We start from the raw sequence: 22537 nt of genomic DNA on the forward strand, positions 1-22537 counted from the left end.
TGGGCAAACAGGAAATGAAAATCAAAATTTCGCGGGGCTTTTCCTGTTTACCTGGCCACTGCATCCGAGTTCAGATTGCTGTCCAGAGCGGTCACAGTGGTGCACTGTGGGATACCGCCCGGAGGCCAATACCATCGATTTGCGGCCACCCTAACCCTAATCCGATATGGTAATACCAATTTTAGCGCCACTCCTCTCGTCGGGGAGGAGTATAGAAACCAATTTAAAGAGCCCTTTATATAGATATAAAGGGCCTCATAGTGTGGACGGGTACAGCGTTAAATCGGTTTAATGCTGCTAAAATCGGTTTAAACACGTAGGGTAGACCAGAACTTAGGCTATGTCTACACTCATAAGTTCAAAGTGCTGCCGCAGCAGTGCTTTGATGTGCGAGTGTGGATATGCTTTGGTGCTGGGAGAGAGCTCTCTCAGTGCTCCTGGTAATCCACCTCCACAAGGGGATTAGCTACGAGCGCTGGGAGTGTGGCTCCCAGTGCTTGAAGCCTGTCTACACTACCACTTTAAAGCACTCAAACTTGCTGCACTCAGTGGAGTGATTTTTCACCTCTCTGGGCCAGCAAATTGGAGTGCTTTGCCAGTGTAAACGGGCTAAAAACCTCAAAGCACTGCCGTGGCAGCACTGTCGCAGCAGCGCTTTGTTCTGACAGTGTGGTCCTCCATGAGCGCTTGGGAGAGAGCTCTCCCAGTGCTCTGTGTAATCCACCTCAGTGAGGGGAATAGCTCCGGGTGCCTCCCAATGCTTGGAGCCTGTCTTCACTGGCGCTTTACAGCATCCAAACTTGCTGCGCTTGGCGGGGTTTGATTTTTCACACCCCTGAGCGAGCAAGTTACTGAACTGTAACTTGCAGTGTAGACATGGCCTGAGTGTATTTCCTGGCTTTCAGTTGTACCAGTTTTCTGCTATTCACAACTTTATTCTGGAAGGGTACATGGCACCGCCAAGCAACCTGAAATCCCCTATAACAAGGTTTTTTATTTGTGAATTAATTTAATGCTTGTCTACACATACATGTGCACTGGTTTTGATGAACTAGTGCAAAGCTCTGTGTGGACAATCCTAAATAAGAACATGAGAACGGCCATACTGTGTCAGACCAAAGATCTATCAAGCCCAGTCTCCTGTCCTTTGACAGTGGCCAATGCAGGTGCCCTAAAGGGAATGAACAGACAGATTATCATCAAGTGATCCATGCCTTGTCACCCAATCCCAGCTTCTGGCAAACAGAGGCTAGGGACACCTCCATCCCTGCCCATCCTGGCTAATAGCCATTGATGGACCTATCTTCCATGAATCTATCTAGCTCCCTTTTGAACCCGGTTATAGTATTGGCCTTCACAACACCCTCTGGCAAGGAGTTCCAGAGGTAGGCAGTGCATTGTGTGAAAAAATGCTTTCTTGTGTTTGTTTAAAACCTGCTATCTATTAATTTCATTTGGTGGCCTCTTGTTCTTGTATTATGAAAAGGAGTAAATAACACTTCCTTACTTACTTTCTTTACACCACTCATGATTTTATAGACCTCTATCATATCCCCCCTTAGTTGCCTCTTTTCCAAGTTGAAAAGTCCCAGTCTTGTTAATCTCTCCTCATACAGAAGCCCTTCTATACCCCTAATAATTTTTGTTGCCCTTTTCTGAAACTTTTCCAATTCCAATATATCTTTTTTGAGCTGGGGCGGCCACATCTGCATGCAGTATTCAAGGTGTAGGCATACTATGGATTTATATAGAGGCAATATGATTTTCTGTCTTATTATCTATCCCTTTCTTGATGATTCCCAACATTCTGTTGCTTTTTTGACTGCTGCTGCACATTGAGTGGATGTTTTCAGAGAACTATCCACAATGACTCCAAGATCTTTCTTGAGTGGTAACAGCTAATTTAGACCCCATCATTGTATATGTATAGTTGGGATTATGTTTTCCAATGTGCAATTACTTTGCATTTATCAACATTAAATTTCATCTGCCATTTTGTTGCCCAGTCACCCAGTTTTGTGAGATCCTTTTGTAGCTCTTTGCAGTCTGCCTGGGACTTAACTATCTTGAGTAGTTTTGTATCATCTGCAATTTTGCCACCTCACTGTTTACCCCTTTTTCCAGATCATTTATGAATATGTAAATAGGACTGGCCCAGTACAGACCCCTGGGGACACCACTATTTACCTCTCTCCATTCTGAAAACTGACCATTTATTCCTACCCTTTGTTTCCTATCTTTTAACCAGTTACCAATCCATGAGAGAACCTTCCCTCTTATCCCATGACTGCTTATTTTGCTTAAGAGCCTTTGGTGAGGGACCTTGTCAAAGGCTTTCTGAAAATCTAAATACACTATATCCACTGGATCTCCTTTGTCCACATGCTTGTTGACCCCCCTCAAAGAATTCTAGTAGATTGGTGAGGCATGATTTCCCTTTACAAAAACCATGTTGACTATTTCCCAACAAATTATGTTCATCTATGTGTCTGACAATTTTGTTCTTTACTATAGTTTCAACCAATTTGCCCTGGTACTGAAGTGAGGCTTACTGGCCTGTAGTTGCCAGGGTCACCTCTGGAGCCCTTTTTAAAAATTGGTGTCACATTAGCTATCCTCCAGTCATTTGGTACAGAAGCTGATTTAAATGATAGGTTACAGATGACAGTTAGTAGTCCTGCATTTCACATTTGAGTTCCTTCAGAACACTTGGGTGCATACCGTCAGATCTGTCACCCAAGAGAATGGTCAGGCTTGGGAATCTCCCTCACATCCTCAACAGTGAAGACTGATTTAAAGAATTCATTTAGTTTTCTCCACAATGGCCTTTATTGTCTTGAGTGCTCCTTTAGCATCTCGATTGTCCTGTGATCCCACTGGTTGTTTAGCAGGCTTTCCTGCGTTCTGATGTATTTGAAAAAAAATTGCTATTACTTTTGGAGTCTTTGGCTGTTCTTTAAATTCTTTTTTGGTCTTTCTAATTATATTTTTACACTTCATTTGCCAGAGTGTTATGCTCTTTTCTATTTTCTCATTAGGATTTATCTTTCACTTTTTACAGGTGTCTCTTTTGCCTTTCACTGTTCTTTTACTTTGTTGTTTAACCACGGTGGCTCTTTTTGGTTCCTTATTATGTTTTTTATGGGTATACATTTAAGGTGAGCCTCTGTTATGGTATCTTTAAAAAGTTTCCATGCAGCTTGCAGGATTTTACTTTTGGCACTGTACCTTTTATTTTCTGTTTCACTACCCTCCTCATCTTTGTGTAGTTCCCTTTCTGAAATTAAATGGCTACAATGTGGGCTGCTGTGGAGTTTTCCCACCACAGGATGTTAAATTTTTTTATATTATTGTCACTATTACCCAGTGGTCCACTTTCTGGACTTGATTCTATGCTCCACTTAGGACTAAATCAAGGATTGCCTCTCCTCTTTGTGATCCAGGACTAGCTGCTCCAAGAAGCAGTCATTTAAGGTGTCAAGAAACTTTATCTCAGCATTCCTTTCTGAGGTGACATGTATCCAGTCAATATGGGGATAGTTGAAATCCCTCATTATTATTATCTGATTTTTTTATTTTAATAGTCTTGTAATCTCCCTGAGCATTTCAGATTCACTAACACCATTCCTGGTCAGAGTGGTCAGAATATAGCTCTACTGATATATTTTTATTTTTCAGGGCATGGAATTACTATCCATAGAGGTTCTGTAGTACAATTTAGTTCATTTAAGATTTACTTCATTTATTCTATGCGTTTTTTCACATTAGTGCCATCCTCCCCACCAACCACAACCTTGTCTGTCTTCCGATATATTTTATATCCTGGTATTACTGTGTCCTATGATTATCTCATTCCACTAGGTTTATGAGATGCCTATATATATCAATATCCTCATTTAATACTAGCACTTCTTGTGGTATCTAGCTCCCAGTCCCAGACCTGGACCTTTAGCGTCCAAAGCCTGGTCCTGTCCCAACCTGGACCTTAGCGTCCAAAAGTGTTGGGGGCTTACCTGAAACTCCCCCAAGCTCATACCAGCTGGGTATTTGGGCTGCCACCAGGTCAGGTAGGTAATTTACTTCAGGGGGCCTGACCTCCCCCTTTCCCTCTCTGGTGTCCCCAACCCTCCCTTGGTGGGACACCCAGATTCCCATCCCTTGGATGCTAAAGCAGGGGAAATAACTCCTTCCCCCTCTTCTCAGGCTTGCCTCGCGGCTAACCTGTGTGACCCAAGAAACCAGCTTTTCTGCTTTCCTCAGGACAATGGAGATGCAAAATACCCACAGCTGGGCTCTGCCACCCCCTTGCTCCAGGAACGAGGGAAAACTGTAACCACAGAGAACAGAGAGAATTCTTCGTCTCTTTCCCCGTGTCTGCTCTTTCCTGGACCCAAAAAGGAAAATAGCCCACAGCCTGGCTTTTTCCCTTTGCTCCCTAGGAAAAAGAACTTTCACAAGGTTTTAAAAGACAAACTATAGAAAAAAAAAAAGAAAATATTAAAACAATCATCTTGCATTAAGAAACTCAATACAGGCTCTTGCTTATAAGAAAATATAAAGAAACAGTCTGATTTAAAGATAGCCCAATTAAACCAGCCACAACAAATTACATACAGGTAAATACACCCCAAAGACCATCATAGCTCTGAATTACTTTGCGGTTCCTGGGTACTTACAGATGTAGAAGAAGTATATAGGAGAGAATTAGAAGAAGACTTGTTTCCTCATAGCTAAGAAAACAACAAAGACACCGGGTATACAAATTCCCGCCCCTGACTTTAAACAATCCAGTTCTCTGATTGGTCCTCTGGTCAGGTGTTCGGTTACCCTTTTCAGGTAAAAGAAACTTAACCCTTACCTACCTATCCATTTATGACAACTCTAGTTCACCCATTTTATTATTTAGACTTCTAGCATTGGTATACAAGCATTTTTAAAACTTGTCATTTTATGGCTGTCCCCTATTGCATGACATAATTGAATGGGACTTTTCTTCATTTGACTGTTTCTCATCAGATCCTCCCTTTATTGTACCATTTTCTATTCTCTCCTCTTTATTAGGACATAGGGAATCTCCATTTATAGATCCTCCCCTAAGGGATAACAGAACCACATACTCCTCCGTACCTGTCAGCTTCCCCCCAGCCCTCAGTTGAAAAACTATTCTTCGACTTTTTTAATTTTAAGTGCCAGCAATCTAGTTCTGTTTTGGTTTAGGTGGAGCCCATCCTTCCTATATAGGCTCCCCCTCTCCCGAAAGCTTCTCCAGTTCCTAATAAATCTAAACCCCTCCTCCCTACACCATCGTTTCATACACGCCTTGAGACCCTGCAGTTCTGTCTTTCTAACTGGCCCTGCGGGTGGAATGGGAAGCATTTCAGAGAGTGCCACCATGGAGGTCCTGGACTTCAATCTCTTACCTAGCAGCCTAAATTTGGCCTCCAGGACATCTCTCCTATCTTTCCCCATGTCGTTGGTACCTACATGTACCACAGCCACTGGCTCCTCCCCAGCACGACACATAAGCCTATCTAGATGTCTTGAGAGATCTGCAACCTTCGCACCAGGCAGGCAAGTCACCATGCAGTTCTCCCGATCATCACAGACTCAGTTATCTATGTTTCTAATGATCAAATCTCCCATTGCTAATACCTGTCTCTTCCTAATAACTGGAGTTCCCTCCCCTGGAGAAGTAACCTCAGTCAAGAGGATACCACGACATCATCTGGGAGGAGGGTCCCAACTATGGGATCATTTCCTTCTGCTCCAGTTGGATGTTCTCCTTCCCTGAGGCTTTCATCCCCCTCAACATCACAGAGTTTGTCAGACCAGGGATGGGACCATTATACTGTGTCCTGGAAAGTCTCATCTGTGTACATCTCTGTCTCTTGTAGCTCCTCCAGCTCAGCCACCCTGTCTCCAAACAGGGCCAGCTCTAACATTTTTGCCACCCCAAGCAAAAAAAAAGAGCGCCGCCCCACCTCCGCTAGCGCCGCCAAACCCCTCCCCGAGCATCATGCTGCCCAAGTCCCTGCCCCCCCGAACGTTGCATCATGCCGCCCAAGTCCCCGCCCAAGCGTCGCGTCGCCCAAGTCCCTGCCCCCCCGAGCGTCGCATTGCACTGCCTAAGCCCCCTGCCCCTCCCAAGCACTGCACCGTACCGCCCAAGTCCCCGCTTCCCTGAGCTTCACGTCACGCCACCCAAGTCCCCACCCCCCTGAGCGTAGCATCGCGCCATCCAAGTCCCTGCCTCCCCGAGCATCGCATTGCGCCACCCAAGTCCCCACCTCTGCCGAGCACCACACCGCTCAAGTCCCCGCCCCCCTAGTGCTGCCTGTCCAAACGAAAAAAACAAAAACAAACCTCGAGCGCCACCCCGTCCCAAGGTGCCACCCCAAGCACATGCTTGGTAGGCTGGTGTCTGGAGCTGGCCCTGTCTCCAGAGTCCATATATGGTCTCTGAGGGCCAGGAGCTCCTTGCACCAAATGCACACATACTCCACTGCCCATAAGGCAAGTAATCATACATGCTGCATTGGTTGCAATAAACTGGGTAGCTCCCACTCTGTTGCTGGACTTCTGCCTGCCTTATCTTTTTACTCCCAAAGCTTGTTCCCTTGTTGGTGCTTTGTTTTTATCAAGCGATGTTTTGACCTTTAAGTGCAAAGAATGTTAGGTGTACCTAGCCCCTGCTCACACTCCCCCTGTAAACTTCCTCACCAAACTCCCCTGTTTGCTAGCTCCTCTGGTTGCTAAGGGCGGGCTTTTTAAAGCCCCGCTCTTCCTGAGTAGTCCCGCCCTCTGGTTAAAGGTTGATTGGATGCCTCCTCAAGAAGCTCTTAGCTCTCAGAGTCGTCTAGCAGGCCGCTAGGATCAGCATACACACATGGTCTCCCAAACAAACAGACCACACGGTATATTTCAGTCAAGCAGCAAGCACACCACAAACACAAACGCTACAGACAACAAATTTACCCCAAGGGATATTGATTTATCTTGAGTCAATTCCTTCTTGATTTAAGAGTGTCCAAACAGGAATTTGCACTTGATTAACTAAACAAGTTTAACTAAACTGGAGCAAATTTGTGCGTAAAAAAGCCCTATTATAATACTAATTTTACTGCTGTAAGCAGAGTCAGGATGAGCTGTACCCTGACATCTGGTGGTGAAGTATGGGAAGTGTGGAAAGAATGTCTGGAATGCGAACCATTCCTGACACTCCTGAGCCACTGGTGGGACCCCCGTGTGATGACATACACAGGTTATTGGACAGTGGTGACACACAGATGGAAGATGACCTGAGCACCTTCGACCCTCCACTGTTAGAACTAGAAATGCAGGGGCCTATGCCAGTATCCGAGGGGAACTCACAGGAAACCTCCCCATCCATCCCTCAAGAGGATGTCCCCCTTACCCCAGTAACAAGATTCTCAATAGGTGAGACAGAGGTAATAAGACCAGTGAAACGGTTAACTTATGATGCACCTGGGTGATAGTGAGGAGCCAATACATTTAGCAACACAGGTTTGTGAAGCTAAAGTGGGCTATCTGAGGCCCTTTGGAGGACCAGTAGGTTATAGTAGGGAATGTGATTTGTCGGGACGACAAATTCTCGGCTGGGGAAGATGTAAGCAGAGTCAGGATGAGCTGAACCCTGACATCTGGTGGGAAGTATGGGAAAGTGGAAAGAATGTCTGGAATGCGAAATCTCAAATATTTGACCCTGACATCTGGTTGTGAAGTATGGGAAGTGTGGAAAGAATGTCTGGAAGGCGAAATCTCAATATTTGCATAGCCACGCCTGCCCCATCCCGGACAAGCCCCCAAAAATGTAACCCCTTCTGCCCCTCTGAGTGGCAGCAACAAGGGCCAGGTTCAGTATCCAGCGGTTCCGTTCAATAACACAAGGCATAATCCGGCTCGAGCCCCACCCCAGTGACCTGGGACACTTACATACCATACCCTCCTGGGCACCTCTAGAGGCAATACTTCCCTCTCCGAAAGCACGGAGTCTGAGTGTAGCAAAATCTTTTTAATAAAGGAAGGAATCAATGCGGCATCCCATTGGAGAAACACCACAAACAGAGTTATAACACAAACCATAACCACCCCCCAAGTACATTTGGCAATGTCCTTTTCCCCTTAGGGTCTTAAGTCCAATCACTCCAAGTCCAACAACCCAAAAGTCTCTGTCATTGCCACCCCAGAATTCAAGAGCTATCTGTAGAGGTCCCCTCCCAGCCGGGTGAAAGGGGCACCTTACGTGGCCAGGGCCAACTGCCCTGCCTCTCCGTGGGTTCTGCTTCCGCCTTCTCCACGAACTGCTCCGCCTTACCAGCTGCTCCACTCTGCTCCTCCGGCCATCCTCACAAACTGCTCCCCTCCACCAGCTGCCTCGTGAGCTGCTCCAGGTGTCCCTGCAAACTGCTCGTCCGCTCGCTCTGTGGGCTGCTCCACACGCCCCAAGCAACTCTCGCTCTGCCACCGCTCCACTCCACCAGCTGTCCTGTGTCTGCTCCAGCCATCCCCATAAACTGCTCCACTCCGCCAGCTGCTCTTCACAGTATAGCTTCAGGCTCCCCCACAGTTAGCACGTACTCCAGTGCTCCAGCTCAGTAATTTCAGCTCTTTTGTGATTAAGCTCTTAGTGATCTCAGCACATAGTAGGGGAGCCCACTGGTAGTGCACCATTAGCCCCAAAGTGAGTTCAGCTCAGCAACCTGTATCTAGAGTTTAAGAATAAAAAATCAACTCTGACATTTCACAGCAAGAGAGAGGTTGGGGACAGGTATTTGTGCCTGGTGTGCAGGCTCCTTGTGGAGCTAGAAGCACCAGTTGCACCCCCCCTCTCTCCACTGTGGAATGTCAGAGTTGATTTTTATTCCTTAAAGACTCTAGATACAGGTTGCTGAGCTGAACCACTTTGGCTAATGTGCACTACCAGTGGCCCCCTACTATGTCTGAGATCACATAAAGCTGAAATCACAAAAAGAGCTGAAATTACTGAGCTGGGAGCACGAGTACTGTGCTAACTAGTGGGGAGCTGAAGCTATACTGTGAACAGAGCAGCTGGCGATGTGAGCAGTTTATGGGGATGGCTGGAGCAGACCACAGGACAGCTGGTGGAGTGGAGCGGCTGGCAGAGCGGAGTAGCTGTGGGCGTGTGGAGCAGCCCACAGAGCGAGCGGAGCCGAGCAGTTGCAGGGACACCTGAGCACTCACGAGGCAGCTGGTGGAGCGGAGCAGTTTGTGAGGACGGCCGGAGGAGCAGAAGTGGACAAGCTGGAAAGCGGAGCAGTTCGTGGAGAAGCGCGAAGCAGAACCCACGGAGAGGCAGGGCAGTTGGCCCTGGACCAACGTAAGGTGCCCCTTTCACCCAGGCTGGGAGGGACTCTACAGATAGACTCTTGAATCTGGGTGGCATTGACCAGAGAATTGGGTTGGACTTGAGTGAATTGGACTTAAGACCTAAGGAAAGGACATTGCCAAATTACGAGGGGGGTGGTTATGGTTTGTGTTATAACTCGATTTGTTGGTGTTCTCCAATGGGATGCCGCATTGATCTCTTCCTTTATTAAAAAGATTTTGCTACACCAGACTCCGTGCTTGCGAGAGGGGAAGTATGCCTCCTAGAGGCGCCCAGGAGGTATGGTATGTAAGTGTCTCAGTCATGGTGGGGGCTCGAGCCGGTTATGCCTTGTGTTATTGAAACGGAACCGCTGGATACTGAACCTGGCCCTTGTTGCTGCCAACTCAGAGGGGCAGAAGGGTTACACTGCATATCAAATATTAATCTGGCCAGATTAACTGACCAACCACACTCATGAACTCACATCTGATTATTAGTTTAATAAGAAATGGCTTTTGATAACAGTGTAATAAAGCTTTAGGCTCATTACTGGGCACTCTAGGATTATCACAAGTTCATTTATTTCTTCTGTAGATATGGGCTCTGCTCCTGTCATCTCTGTGGAGGGACATCAGGACGGAGGGATCCGGGTGGTGTGTCGATCATCCGGATGGTACCCACAGCCCAAGGCTCAGTGGAGAGATCACCAGGGGCAGATCTTACCATCGGCCTCTGAAGAAATAACCCCAGAGGCCAATGGCCTGTTTCAAACAGAGATTGCCATTGTTCTAACAGAAAAGTCCAACCAAAAAGTGTCCTGCTGTGTCAAGAACCCCCGACTCAACCAGGAGAGAGAATCAGCGATTTCCATAGCAGGTCAGTGCCTGTCCGTGCCGCACATGGATAGACCGAGATGCTGCAGACATGAGCAGAGAGTATTTATCATTGTGTCTCCTATGTATTGGCCTGAACCTTCAAGGTGCTGACCACATCTTGGAAAGTCCTGAACCACCTCAATCCTCTTTGGATGTATCTGCACTGCCATTAGACACCTGCTGGTGGCCCATGCCAGCCGGCTCAGGCTAAAGGGCTTGGGCTAAGGGGCTGTTAAATGGCAGTGCAGACATTCAGGCTCGGGCTGGAGACCAGGCTCTAGGACCATGTGAGGGTCTCGGAGCTCGTGCTTTAGCCTAAGTCCATCTACACTGCCATTAAACAGCCCCTTAGCCTGAGCCCAGCGCACCTGAGTTAGTTGGCACAGGCCAGCTGCATGTGTCTAATTGCAATATAGACATAAACTTTGACTCCAGTACCAGCTGAGGGTATTTAGCACCTTTCAGGCTGGGACACCATTGGCCACATTTTCATAATAGCTCAGTACTCAGCTGTGATGAGACTTGCCACAGCCCCAGGTGTTCACCTCCCTTGGAGTGGAAACCCAAACTTATATGAAATTCGTCCTTTCCCTCAGTGTGGAGGAAAGTATCCACAACTCCCCCCACATACAGTTAAAATTGTATAAACTGGGTTATATTATAAACAAGAAATATGTTTACTAACTACAAACGATGGATTTTAAGAGGTTAAAGAGGTAGCAAACAGAACAAAACAGACTACTAAGAAAATAAAACAAAGCACACAAACTAAGCTAGATTCACTAAGGAAATTGGTTAAATATAGCAATTCCTCACCCTAGATAGAGGTAGGTCTTAGGTAGATTCCTTCACAGGCCAGAAATCTTTCCTGCCTGAGTCAAGCAATTCTTCTCTTCCCCGGACCCTCCAGTTCTTGTTTCCAGATGTTTTTCACTGTCTCTTTGGGTGGGGAGGCAGAGGAGACAAGAACCTTGATTGTTTCCATCCCCCATCTTATATAGGATTTTGATAAGGCAGGAATCCTTTGTTTGATTTCCCACCCCCCAGTGGAAAAGTTCAGCAGTCCAAAATGGAGGTTAGGATCAAGTGACCAGGTCATCTGACTCTGTAGCATCACAGTGTCCATCAGTGGCAGTATGGAGCATCTGCAGGAAGGCCAAGACTTTTCACAGTCCATTGTCCTCGCTGATGGGCCATCAGCCCTGTCTGGCTTCTCGATTGTTGAACCTGAAGTGTTAGCAGTGGCTGTCACCCAAAGTAGCATAGTTGAAATATAGATACATTGTCAAGATTCCTAACTTCAGATACAAAAATGATACATGGATACAAATGGGATAATCATATTCAGTAAATCATAACCTTTCCAATGATACCTCACGGGGGCCATACTGCATAAAGTACATTTCAGTCATGTCATATCCATACCATAAGTGTATTTTCATAAAGAATATGGGGTATAATGTCACACCAGCAATCATCATTCTTCTCAGTAGGGGTGGGGGAGGGAATTCTCCTTTGTTCTTGTGATGTAATGAGGACTGTGTTGGAATTTCAAGCTATCACTTTAAGAGAGGGGTGTTTGCCAGGTCCTGTTCACAGACCCGAGGGCTCTGTAGAAAATCCTGTGAGTCTACAGAAACGGTTTGTGGCAAGCTGGGGTGTAAATCTGCCTCTCACTAGCCTGCCACATACTGTACTGTCCATGTGGACCATGCTACGTACAGTGGTAATTCTGCAGTGTGCTTTGTTCTACCCTGTTTTGAAATGGGAACAGATCAAAATGCACGTGGGAACTTGTGGTGCACAGTCACAGGGTGCACACAGCCAGTTAGTGCGTAGCAGGCTAGTGTAAGGTGGATTTACATCCCAGCCTGCCGTACACTAACTGTTCCTATAGACAAGCAAACGTAAAACAAGGTGCCCACTGCCTTAGGGAGCAGCCTCCCCTCTCTGGTTTGGGTTCTTGTGAGTTATGGTTCTGGATTCTAAGAAGTAAAGTCCTGTTTGTGACATGCCCAAGGGTACATTCTGGACTGTTGAACTGCTGTGTCCCTTTAACTCTTCAGCCCAGGGTGCCTGTTACACACAGCCATTAGCATGTAAAGTCACTCCCAGCAAAGTGACATGAATGCTTTCCCAGCCACGTATGAACTACATATAGAGTGAATTCGTCAGCTTCGCACCCAGAAATGTGCATCCTGTAGTGTCCAGCACATTACTGAACAACGCAAGCTCATTAATAGTCAGTTATTTCATCAAAGGAAATGATTCTGCTGGTGCCTTTGTTAACCAGAGTAGAGATTTCCCAACACTTTACCAAAACACACTGGTTTAGGTAAAACAATAAAACAAATTTATTAACTAGAGAAAGATAGATTTTAAGGGATAAGGCATAAAGGTCAGAACTGGTTTAAAAAGAAATAAAAAATAAAACCAAAAACTAATTCTTAAACTTTACCAAGCTAAGTAAGATTTGAAAGCAAAAAGGTTTCTCACACCCAAAAACTTACTGCAGTCCAAACTAACTGGAAAGTCTTCCAGCTAGGACCAACTCTCCCTCACCCTCTCCCCCACTGTTCAATGATGTTTCTACTGACTTTCAAGCAATCTTATTGCTGTGAGCAGAGAGGGGGGAGGAGAAGTAATGTGAAGATCACTGTCTATTTTTTATACCCTCCTCCTCTCTTCGAGGATTACTCCCCACTGGGGTGTAAACAAAACAGTCCCCTGTATATGTGAGATTCAAAGAGTCTTATCAGGAGAACTGTAAATTTCTTGTTTGCACCATCTGTGTATGTGACATTTGAGATGTCACTGGGGAGGATATGCATATCTTTTGTTTACAGTCCCCCTGATGGCAAATGGTTGCCTCAGCAGTTAATAGCTTTCCATCACCTGTCATCAGTTCTTTGTTGTCTCTGAGGAGCTAGTCTGTGGGCATTCCCCAGAATTACAACATATTTCACTTATAAACATAGTAAAATCTCATAGCTCCACATACAATGTTAACGTACCCGCTTTAACAGAACAATGATATTCAGTAAATTATGAATTTCAAATGATACTTCACAAGGCATATTTTGTACAAAACATATCATAACCATATAACAGTGGTGAACATGGGGGTTCAGTGTTTTATATGGGGTGTAGTATGTCATGGTGTTATGTAAAACAAAGTGGGATGAATTGTGCCCGCTACCTTAGAGACTCATAGACTCATAGACTCATAGGTCAGAAGGGACCAATATGATCATCTAGTCTGACCTCCTGCACAAGGCAGGCCACAAAACCCTACCCATACACATTTATAACAACCCCGAACCCATGACTGAGTTATTGAAATCCTCAAAATTGGGAGATTTGAAAAGACCTCAAACTGCGAGTAGGGTAAATCAAACCAGCAAGCGACCCATGCCCCACGCTGCAGAGGAAGCGAAAAACACCTCCAGGGCCTCTGCCCAATACCGCCCTGGAGGGAAAATCTCTCCCGACCCAATATATGGCGTCAGCTAAACCCCTGAGCATGTTGGGCAAGACTCATCCGCCAGCACCCAAGAAAGAATTACTCTGCAGTAACTCAGTTCCGATCCATCACAACATCCCCTCACGAGCACATTGAAGCAGACATCTGCCCGATAATCCAAAATCAATTGCCCAATTAAACTATCCATCATAAACATCCCTCCATATACTTATCAAAGCTTAGTCTTAAAGCCAGATAAGTCTTTTGCCCCCACTACTTCCCCGGAAGGCTGTTCCAGAACTTCACTCCCCTAATGGTTAGAACACCTTCGTCTAATTTCAAGTCTAAACTCCCTAATATCCAGTTTGTACCATTCTCCTCAGCCTACATTAGTACTAAACTAAATAATTCCTCTCCCTCCTAATGTTAATCCCCTGATATATTTATATAGAGCAAGCATATCCCCCCGCAGCCTTCTTTTGGCCAGGCTAACAAGCCAAGCTCTTTGAGTATCCTTTCATAAGGCAGATTTTCCATTCCTCGGATCATCCTAGTACCCGTCTCTGAACCTGTTCCAGTTGATCATCTTTTAAACATGGGACACCAGAACTGCACACAATATTCCAGGTGGGTCTCACCACACCGTATATAACGGCACTCAACACCTCCTTTCCTTGCTGGAAATACCTCGCCTGATGCATCCTAAACCACATTGCTTTTTAACAGCCATATCACATGGCGGCTATAGTCATCCTGCTATCAACCATACCCCAAGGTCCTCTCCTCCTCCGTCGCTTCCAACTGATGCGTCCCCAACGTATATCTAAAATTCTTATTATTAATCCCTAATGTGCATGACCTGCACTTTCATCATATTATATTTCATCCTATTACTATTACTCCAGTTTACAAGGTGGTCCAGATCTTCCTGAATAGTATCCCGGTCCTCTCCGTGTTAGCAATACCCCCAGCTGTGTCACCGCAAACTTTATTAACACATTCCGCTCTTTGTGCCAAGGTCAGTAATAAATAGTTAAATAAGATCGGTCCAAAACCGATCCTTGAGGGACTCCGCTATAACTCCTTCCACCCTGACAGTTCACCCTTCATACGACCCGCTGGAGTCTCCCTTTAACCAGTTCTTATCCACCTTACAACTTTCATATTCATCCCATCTTTCCAATTTAACTAACAGTTCCCCATGCGGAACCGTGTCAAACGCCTTACTAAAATCGAGGTAAATTAGATCTACCGCATTTCCTTTGTCTAAGTAACCCGCACCTCTCAAGAAAGGATGAGGTTGGTTTGGCACGATCTACCTTTAGTAAATCCATGTTGCAATTCGTCCAATTACCATTGACCTCAATGTCCTTTAACTACTTCTCCCCTTAAAATTTTTTCGACCTTACACACGACAGACGTCAAGCTAACAGGCCTATAATTACCCGGATCACTTTATTTCCCTTCTTTAAAAATAGGAACTACGTTAGCAATTCTCCAGTTGTACGGCACAACCAACCCCGAGTTACCGATTGCTTAAAATTCTCACTAATGGGCTCGCAATTTCACGCGCGCAGTCCTTTAATATCCTTGGGGGAGATTGTCCGGTCCCTCCGATTTGTCCCATTAAGCTGTTCGATTTTGGCCTTACCTCAGATCGCGGTATATATCCACCTCCTATCCCATTCCCGTTTGCACTCCCCCATCGTCCAAACCCCTCACTAGTCTATTAAAGACGAGGCAAAGTACTTATTTAGATATTGCCAGCCTAGGTATCCTTAACCTCCGTTCCATCCTCAAGTGTATAGCGGCCCCACTCTTCTTTCTTTGTTTTCTTCTTATTTATGTGGCTGTAAACCTTTTACTATTGGTTTTGATTCCCTTTGCAAGGTCCAGTTCTACGCGGCTTTTAGCCTTCCTCACTTTATCCCTACACGTTCTGACCTCACTAAGGTAGCTTCCCTTGTAATCCGCCTTTCTTCCATCCCTGTAAGCTTTCTGCTTTTCCTAATCCCCTCTCTGAGTTGCTTGCTCATCCAGCTTGGCCTACAACTCCGCCCATGGTTTTTTTCCTTTCTTTTGGATGCAGGCTTCCGACAGTTTCCGCAGCTGCGGAGACTCCATTGTGGGGTTCTTGGGTTAAGGTTCTAGATTCTAAGGAATAAAGTTATATTATGCTGCAACCTTCCAGCAACAGTTATGATGTCTCTGTCTAATGCTCCTGTGTGCTGTGACCATCACAGTTCTCAGTGGGGTGGGGGAGGGAATTCTCCTTTGTTCTCAGTGAGAGCTGCTGGGTGCTGAGTATTTATGAACATCTGGCTAATGAAGTCATTTTTCCTGACTAGCACAAGAGAGCCCTGGAATGCTGAGCATTGCTACGTAGAATACATCTGAAAATACAGAAATAAAGTTGAGGCCAAAATTGGCTGAAACAAATTCTTACCTAGGAGCACCTTAATTTTTAGGGAAAAAAAGGGTTGCGATTTTATGTCTTATTATCTACCAAATAACTGGTATAACTACGAATGAATATTTCATCACTGTAACAGTAATAGTAAGACTGTTGTATTTGTAAAGCACTATTCATCGAGGCCTCAAGTGCTGCACTGCTGGTTAGTCTATGATATGCCAGTGCTACCTCAATAGACTCATAACTCATAGACCTCATAAGGTCAGAAGGGACCAATATGATCATCTAGTCTGACCTCCTGCACAAGGCAGGCCACAAAACCCTACCCATACACATTTATAACAATCCCTAACCCATGACTGAGTTATTGAAATCCTCAAAATTATGATCTGAAGACCTCTAATTATTATGTTCACAGCACACACACAGAGAGTTGAAACCACACATAAACACTTTTCCAAAAACGCTGCAACATAGCACTACTTTATTTCTAAAAACGCAGAACTCTAACATGCCACAGCCAAATACAGAGAGAGACAAAGCAGGCTGCTCCCTAAGGCAGAGAGGCAGAACCAAACCCACTCTGCTCTAGGCTGGCTCCTTGCAGACTGAGTGCAGAGGACCCAGATGCGTGCTCCCAAAAGAGCCTTTTAGCCTGCAAGCAGGACCAGGAATCCCCTCAGGATTTCAAGTGTCAGCTTGTAATTTTTACACAGTTTTCAATATACACCACTAACCACTTAGCCATTGCTCCAAGACCCAGGGAAGAGAACTCTGGAGGAATTTTTACTCTGAATCTATAGGCTTCCGCATCGATGTGAGAGCTGTGCTATGGGCCCCATCCTGCAGTTCAGACTCTGGCAAAATCCCGTCGCCTTAAATGAGAGTTTTTCCCAAGTCATAATTGAGGATCAGGTCGTAACTTGTACTTAAGTGCTCAGAAGGCCATAAACAGAGATCTCCACAGCCAGCATCGCCCATGAATGTACATTGTGGTTTTTTATTTCACAGTCACACAGTGGGACAGATCATACCTTCCCTGCATAACCAGGTTGATGAGAGTTTTAGCAGTGCTAACACTAAAGGATCAGGCCCAAAACATGCAGAAACAAACTTTTAGCTAAAAAGCATCTTGATTTCTAGAAAAAAGGTAAATATTTTTTCTGTATTATTATGTACTAAATAACTTTGTTAATACAGAATGAGTAGTTCATCACTCTAATAATAACGATGTTGCATATGTTAATCACTGTTCATCTGAGATCTCATAGTGCTGCACTGCTGATAAGCATATGGTATCACATGATTGTTGTGTTCACAGCATACCAGCAGAGAGTTAGAAACAAAACAAATACTCTTCCTGGAAGGTTGCAATGTAATGCTGCTTTATTCCCAGGAATCCAGAATTCTAATTCTCTCTAATTACAGAGATAGACAAAGCAGGCTGCTCCCTGAGGCAGGGAGGCAGAACATAGCCCACCTGGCTCTGTGCAGAGTGACTGCAGAGGCCCCACACTGTGATTTGTGACAATTTGTGATTTCTACACAGTTTTCAATACACTGCACCAACCACATAGCAAGGACCTTGTCATCAGCATCGCCCCAAGGCCCAGAGAAGAGGAATCTCGAGGAATTTTTAATCTGACTCTCCCGGCTCAAGTTTTGTTTGTATTAAAATCCTGCAATAACATGTTTTGGGCCAGACTCTCTCATGTGGCTGAGCCCCTCTGAGCACAGAAGAGTTGGGGGTGTCAAGGAGCTGGTCACAAGTCTCTGATTCAGAGGGCCAGTCTGCACTGGCTGCAGCTTGGGGATCAGTTAGAGCAGCCTAGGGGATACCTGAATTTGTGCCAATGGGGGACAGATGTAACACAGCAAAGCTCCACCCTACCCCCTCCCTATCTCCAACACGCTCCCTCCCATTAACGAACCAGGATCAGTAAGAAGAAGGAAGTCTGGACTTTCATTGACTTAATAATTAAACACAAAGGAGCCACATGTCCTGATGTATTTCCCTGTGAGATTCTTTTAACTAATCACAGTGTCACCACTGTCACAGTGTCCAGCCTTCATTCTGCACGTGTTTGCTTCCAAGTCAATGACACTTTCTCTTGCAGAGCCATTTTTCCCGAAGGTCAATCCCTCGAAAGTGGCTCTCTGGGTGATCCTGGCTCTCTTGGCTGTTCTCATGGTCCTGGCTGGTTACTGCTTCTGGAGTCGACACAGAGCAACAGGTGAAGTAACGAAAGGGGAGAATTTGGGGTGGAGGGAGAGAGAAAAATGAAAAACAAAAGGAAAGATACCAGGATTAAGGGGCTTTGATTCAATGTTCAAGAGAGTTTCAGGCAACAGGTGGCAGGAGAACGGTAAATGATGACTTCACATTTGAGCTGAGAAGTGTCAAATGGCTTCACCTCTTCAACGCTCACTAAAGGATCCCAATTGAATGGGATTCTGAACTATTCCATGGGATCAGCCCTGCATATATTGAAACACCTGTGGGGGGCTCAGTGACCTGGGCTTGGAGTGCTGACTTTTGTAACTTAGCAAGAAAAAATGAACAGAAAGGAGGAAGAGAGAGGGGATTTCTTTGGTTCCAGTTCTGCCCCCCACTCCCGGTCTGTGCATGCCCCTCCCCTTTCCCATCTAGATGAGTAGGAGCTGCGAATGGGAAAGTAGTGATAATGGAGAGGTTACCTCCTTTACAGTGTGGTCACGCAGCAGTGCTGAGAGAGAGCTCTCCCTAAGCTCTAGGAAAACCACTCCACAAGGGGCATAGCTGCCGGTGCTGGGAGCCTGTCTACACTGGCAACTTACTTCACTGAAACTTGCGTGCTCAGCCTGGGGGTGGATCTACACTGCACACTTCTGTCAGTAGAACTACATTCCTCACTCGGGGGTGTGGGGAATCCTCACCTGTGAGCAACTCAATGATCCTGACCTAGCTCTCGGGGAGGTGGAGTACCTACCCCAATGGGAGAGGCTCTCCTGTCAGCGTAGGTAGCGTCTCCAATACGCGCTCCAGCGGCGCATCTGCACTGGTGCAGCTGCAGTGCTGTAGGTGTAGACAGGCCCTGAGATCCTGCTACAGGGACAGGGCAATAAACTCTCTATTGTGCTACAAGTGCTCAGCTGTAGGTTTTCCTCTGATCACAAGGGGCAGAAATTGGCCTTCAGTGATATGGCCATTTCTAGCAATGCTGGCGTGTTCAAAGCTGCTTAAGGGATCTGAATACTCCATTTCTGTTTAAATTAATGGGCACCAGGTGTGCAACCCCCCAAGTGAAAGTCCCAGCCAGGGTTTTCTTGCCTGAAGTGCTGTTTGGGAATTTACAAGTATCTGAAGAATCAGGAAGGGGAAATGTCTGTTACAATGATTTCCCAATGGGGAGGGAAGCAGGTAATTCAGGGAAGCAGAGAGGAGCTGTGCTTTGTACTTGTGAATGCTGGAACTGGGTGTTGTACAGTGGTGAGCTGGAGCCGGTTCCCACAGGTTCTCAAGAACCGGTTGCTAAAGTTAGATCTCCATGAAGAACTGGTTGTTAAAGGTCCAGGAGGTGGGCAAAGAACTCCAGTTTGCGGGCTGGATCATCCTGTTGCTCCCAGGATTCCCAGCTGGGGAGGCTGAGGCTCCCTGGGCTCCTCCCCTGCTTCCCCCCAGCTGCAGTGTGGCCAGCCGCCGGCACCAGCTGGGCAGCTCAGCTGAGCTCAGAAGTCGTCCTGCTGCCGCTTTTTGAGTGGTCTGGCAAGGTGTGTGTGTGTGGGGGGGGCTGCTGCAAGCTCCAGGGCTCACCAGAGGTGAGGGCGGGCGCAAGTGGGGCAATTGGCCCAGGCCCTGCAGGGGTCCCTGGCCCCACAAGTATGTCTCCCCCGCCCCGGCCCCCGCAAATCAGAACTTTTTATAGGGAACCAGTTGTTAAGATTTTGGCAGCTCATCATTTGTGTTGTGCCTTTAGAACTGTCACCTGTAAACATTCTGCCTGTTGGAACTGGCAGCAACAAGGGCTGGGTGCAATATCTAGGGGTTTCTCTTTATCAATGCAACACAAAACCAGCTTGAGCCCCCACCCAGTAACCTGGGATAATTATATACCACCTCTGGGTGTCTCTAAGGCCTTGGCTACATTGGCACTTTACAGCGCTGCAACTTTCACGCTCAGGGGTGTGAAAAAACACCCCCCTGAGCGTTGCAAGATACAGTGCCGTAAAGTGTCAGTGTAATCAGCCGTGCTCCCAGCACTGCACGCTACACCCGTAAAGGATGTGGTTTACGAGCAGCACTGGGAGAGCTCTCTCCCAGCGCTGCCGCTCTAACTACACTCACACTTCAAAGCGCTGCCGCGGCAGTGCTTTGAAATTTCTAGTGTAGCCAAGCCCTAATAAGAGGCAGTACTTTCCCTCTTGCAAGCACAAAGTCTCAATGCAGAAAGAAACTTTTAATAAAAGGAGGGGAATAGCCCAGCATTAATTTGAGAAAACACCACAGACAGGGTTCATAAACATAAACAATGAGCCAAAGACTCAGGCAGTGTCCTTTTCCCCTCAAGTTCTTAAGTCCAGCAATCAAATGTTCCTTTAACATGCCCATCCCTTCTCTGCACCCCACTCTCAGTTGTTGTTCTGGGTCAGTGCAGACCCAGTATCCAGAGGTGCATCTGCAGCAGAGCCGGCTCCAGGCCCCAGCACACCAAGCGTGTGTTTGGGGCGGCATGCCGGGAGGGGTGCTCTGCCGGTTGCCGGGAGGGCGGCAAGCAGCTCCAGTGGACCTCTCGCAGGCGTCCCTGTGGAGAGTCCGCTGGTCCCGCGGCTCTGGTGGAGCATCCGCAGGGACGCCTGCGGGAGGTCCACTGGAGCTGTGGGACCGGAGAGTGGCAGAGCGCCCCCCGCGGTGTGCCGCCGTGCTTGGGGCAGTGAAATGGCTAGATCCAGCTCTGATCTGCAGAGTTTACCTCCCACTCTGGGTGGAGAGGAGGTAAGCAGGCACATTAGTAGCTCTGCTGCCCAGGCAATTGCTTCCAACTCCTCGTTGCCAGACAATTGTCCCTCTGCTTCTCTTCCCTGGCCACTCAGCTGGCCAATTGCTACCCCAATCCACCAGGATGTTTTCAGGTCCCTCCCTCTCCCATTTAACACAGCTCTCATGATTTCAGCTGTTAGAGTGTGGGAGCCTCACTGGCTGGTGCAAACTGGGCAGTGCCTTACATCAGAGGCACTGTCCCAAAGCAGGTCCAACAGTTAGACCTAAATATCAGTGATTTCAGTTCTGGGGTCTTTAACAAAACTCTCAATTGAGTGCAAATTAACTTGTTATTACACAGCAGAGATAAAGGATCAAATGGCTGGCTGGCTGGCTGGCCAGCCTCACTAGGCTTTGGAGCCCATGTCCCCTGCCTTGCAAGTTGAAGGTGAATCCTTCAATCAGTTATACCAAGTACAGTTCTACTGCCCTTGATTCACACTCCAAGATAACAACTCTTTATTACTCCTGCCTCAATAACAAGGAGATGGGGGATCCCACATAGAATCGTAGAATCTCAGGGTTGGAAGGTACCTCAGGAGGTCATCTAGTCCAACCCCCTGCTCAAAGCAGGACCAATCCCCAACTAAATCAGTTAGCCAAATGTGATCAATCCCATCATGCTGAGCACCTAAACACGGTGAGTGTGGAGGGCAGAGAGGCCCTGTGCCCAGAATATACGGGGCTGCCCTTGCCCTCGCTCTCAAGGCAGTGAGGCCCCATGGCCAGAATCAATACGGCCTCAGGGCAGCAAGACCTAGCAGTGAAAGTCAATCAATCTGAGGCTTTAACAACCAGTGGCTCTAGCCTCCACTAGCAGTGCCCAATAGTCACCATCTCAGACAGAAGCACCCAATCCCTGGGCTGGCCCCTGCACCCAGTGGTAGGTGCAGGAAGGGTTAGGTGGACCCAGACCCACCCTGGTCCACTGGCTCCCAACCCAGGGCCCTATGAAACTAGTAGCCCTGGTTTCAGATTCAGGTTCCAACCTCAACAAATAATCTTCTTGGGCTGCTTCCCACCTGTGATTCCAGTGATGGTATTTCCTCCACCAGCAGCAGCCATCTGTCTTCCTCTGTCTCTGCAGTTAACTAGGGTCCTGCCATGGAATCGGTGTGTTCAGCTGCCACAGTTTGCAGCTCTAGCAGCTACCTGAAAAGATGGCCTTCTGATTTACAGAACTTATTTTAACTGCAGGACCTCAGAGTATGTATACGCTCTCTTCCACTGTCAGCCCAGACTGGACTGAATTGCTCCCTTGTATATCTAGCGTCCAGTAGGAGCATGTCATGGTACAATTCCCCACTCTGAACCTTAGCGTCCAAAAGATGGGGTACCGGCATGAATTCCTCTAAGCTCAATTACCAGCTTAGTACTTGTAGCACTGACACCAACCAGGAATTCCAGTGCCTGGTACACT

The 22537-nt window shown here is 46.8% G+C and overlaps 2 protein-coding genes across 2 annotated transcripts in view; one reads left to right on the top strand and one right to left on the bottom strand.

Annotated features, from left to right (window-relative positions):
* Positions 1-22537, bottom strand: part of LOC116824950 (uncharacterized) — a 954865-nt gene that overhangs the window by 644471 nt on the left and 287857 nt on the right. The window lies entirely within an intron of this gene.
* The window catches only part of LOC116838620 (butyrophilin subfamily 1 member A1-like), a 73658-nt gene that overhangs the window by 30503 nt on the left and 20618 nt on the right, over positions 1-22537 (top strand). Inside the window, exons 4-5 of the mRNA XM_075072033.1 lie at positions 9944-10225; positions 18218-18334. Coding sequence (XP_074928134.1) covers positions 9944-10225; positions 18218-18334 — 399 coding nt within the window. The remainder of the gene's footprint in view (positions 1-9943; positions 10226-18217; positions 18335-22537) is intronic.

Source organism: Chelonoidis abingdonii, chromosome 13, assembly GCF_003597395.2.
Source record: "Chelonoidis abingdonii isolate Lonesome George chromosome 13, CheloAbing_2.0, whole genome shotgun sequence".
Taxonomy (NCBI): domain Eukaryota; kingdom Metazoa; phylum Chordata; order Testudines; family Testudinidae; genus Chelonoidis; species Chelonoidis abingdonii.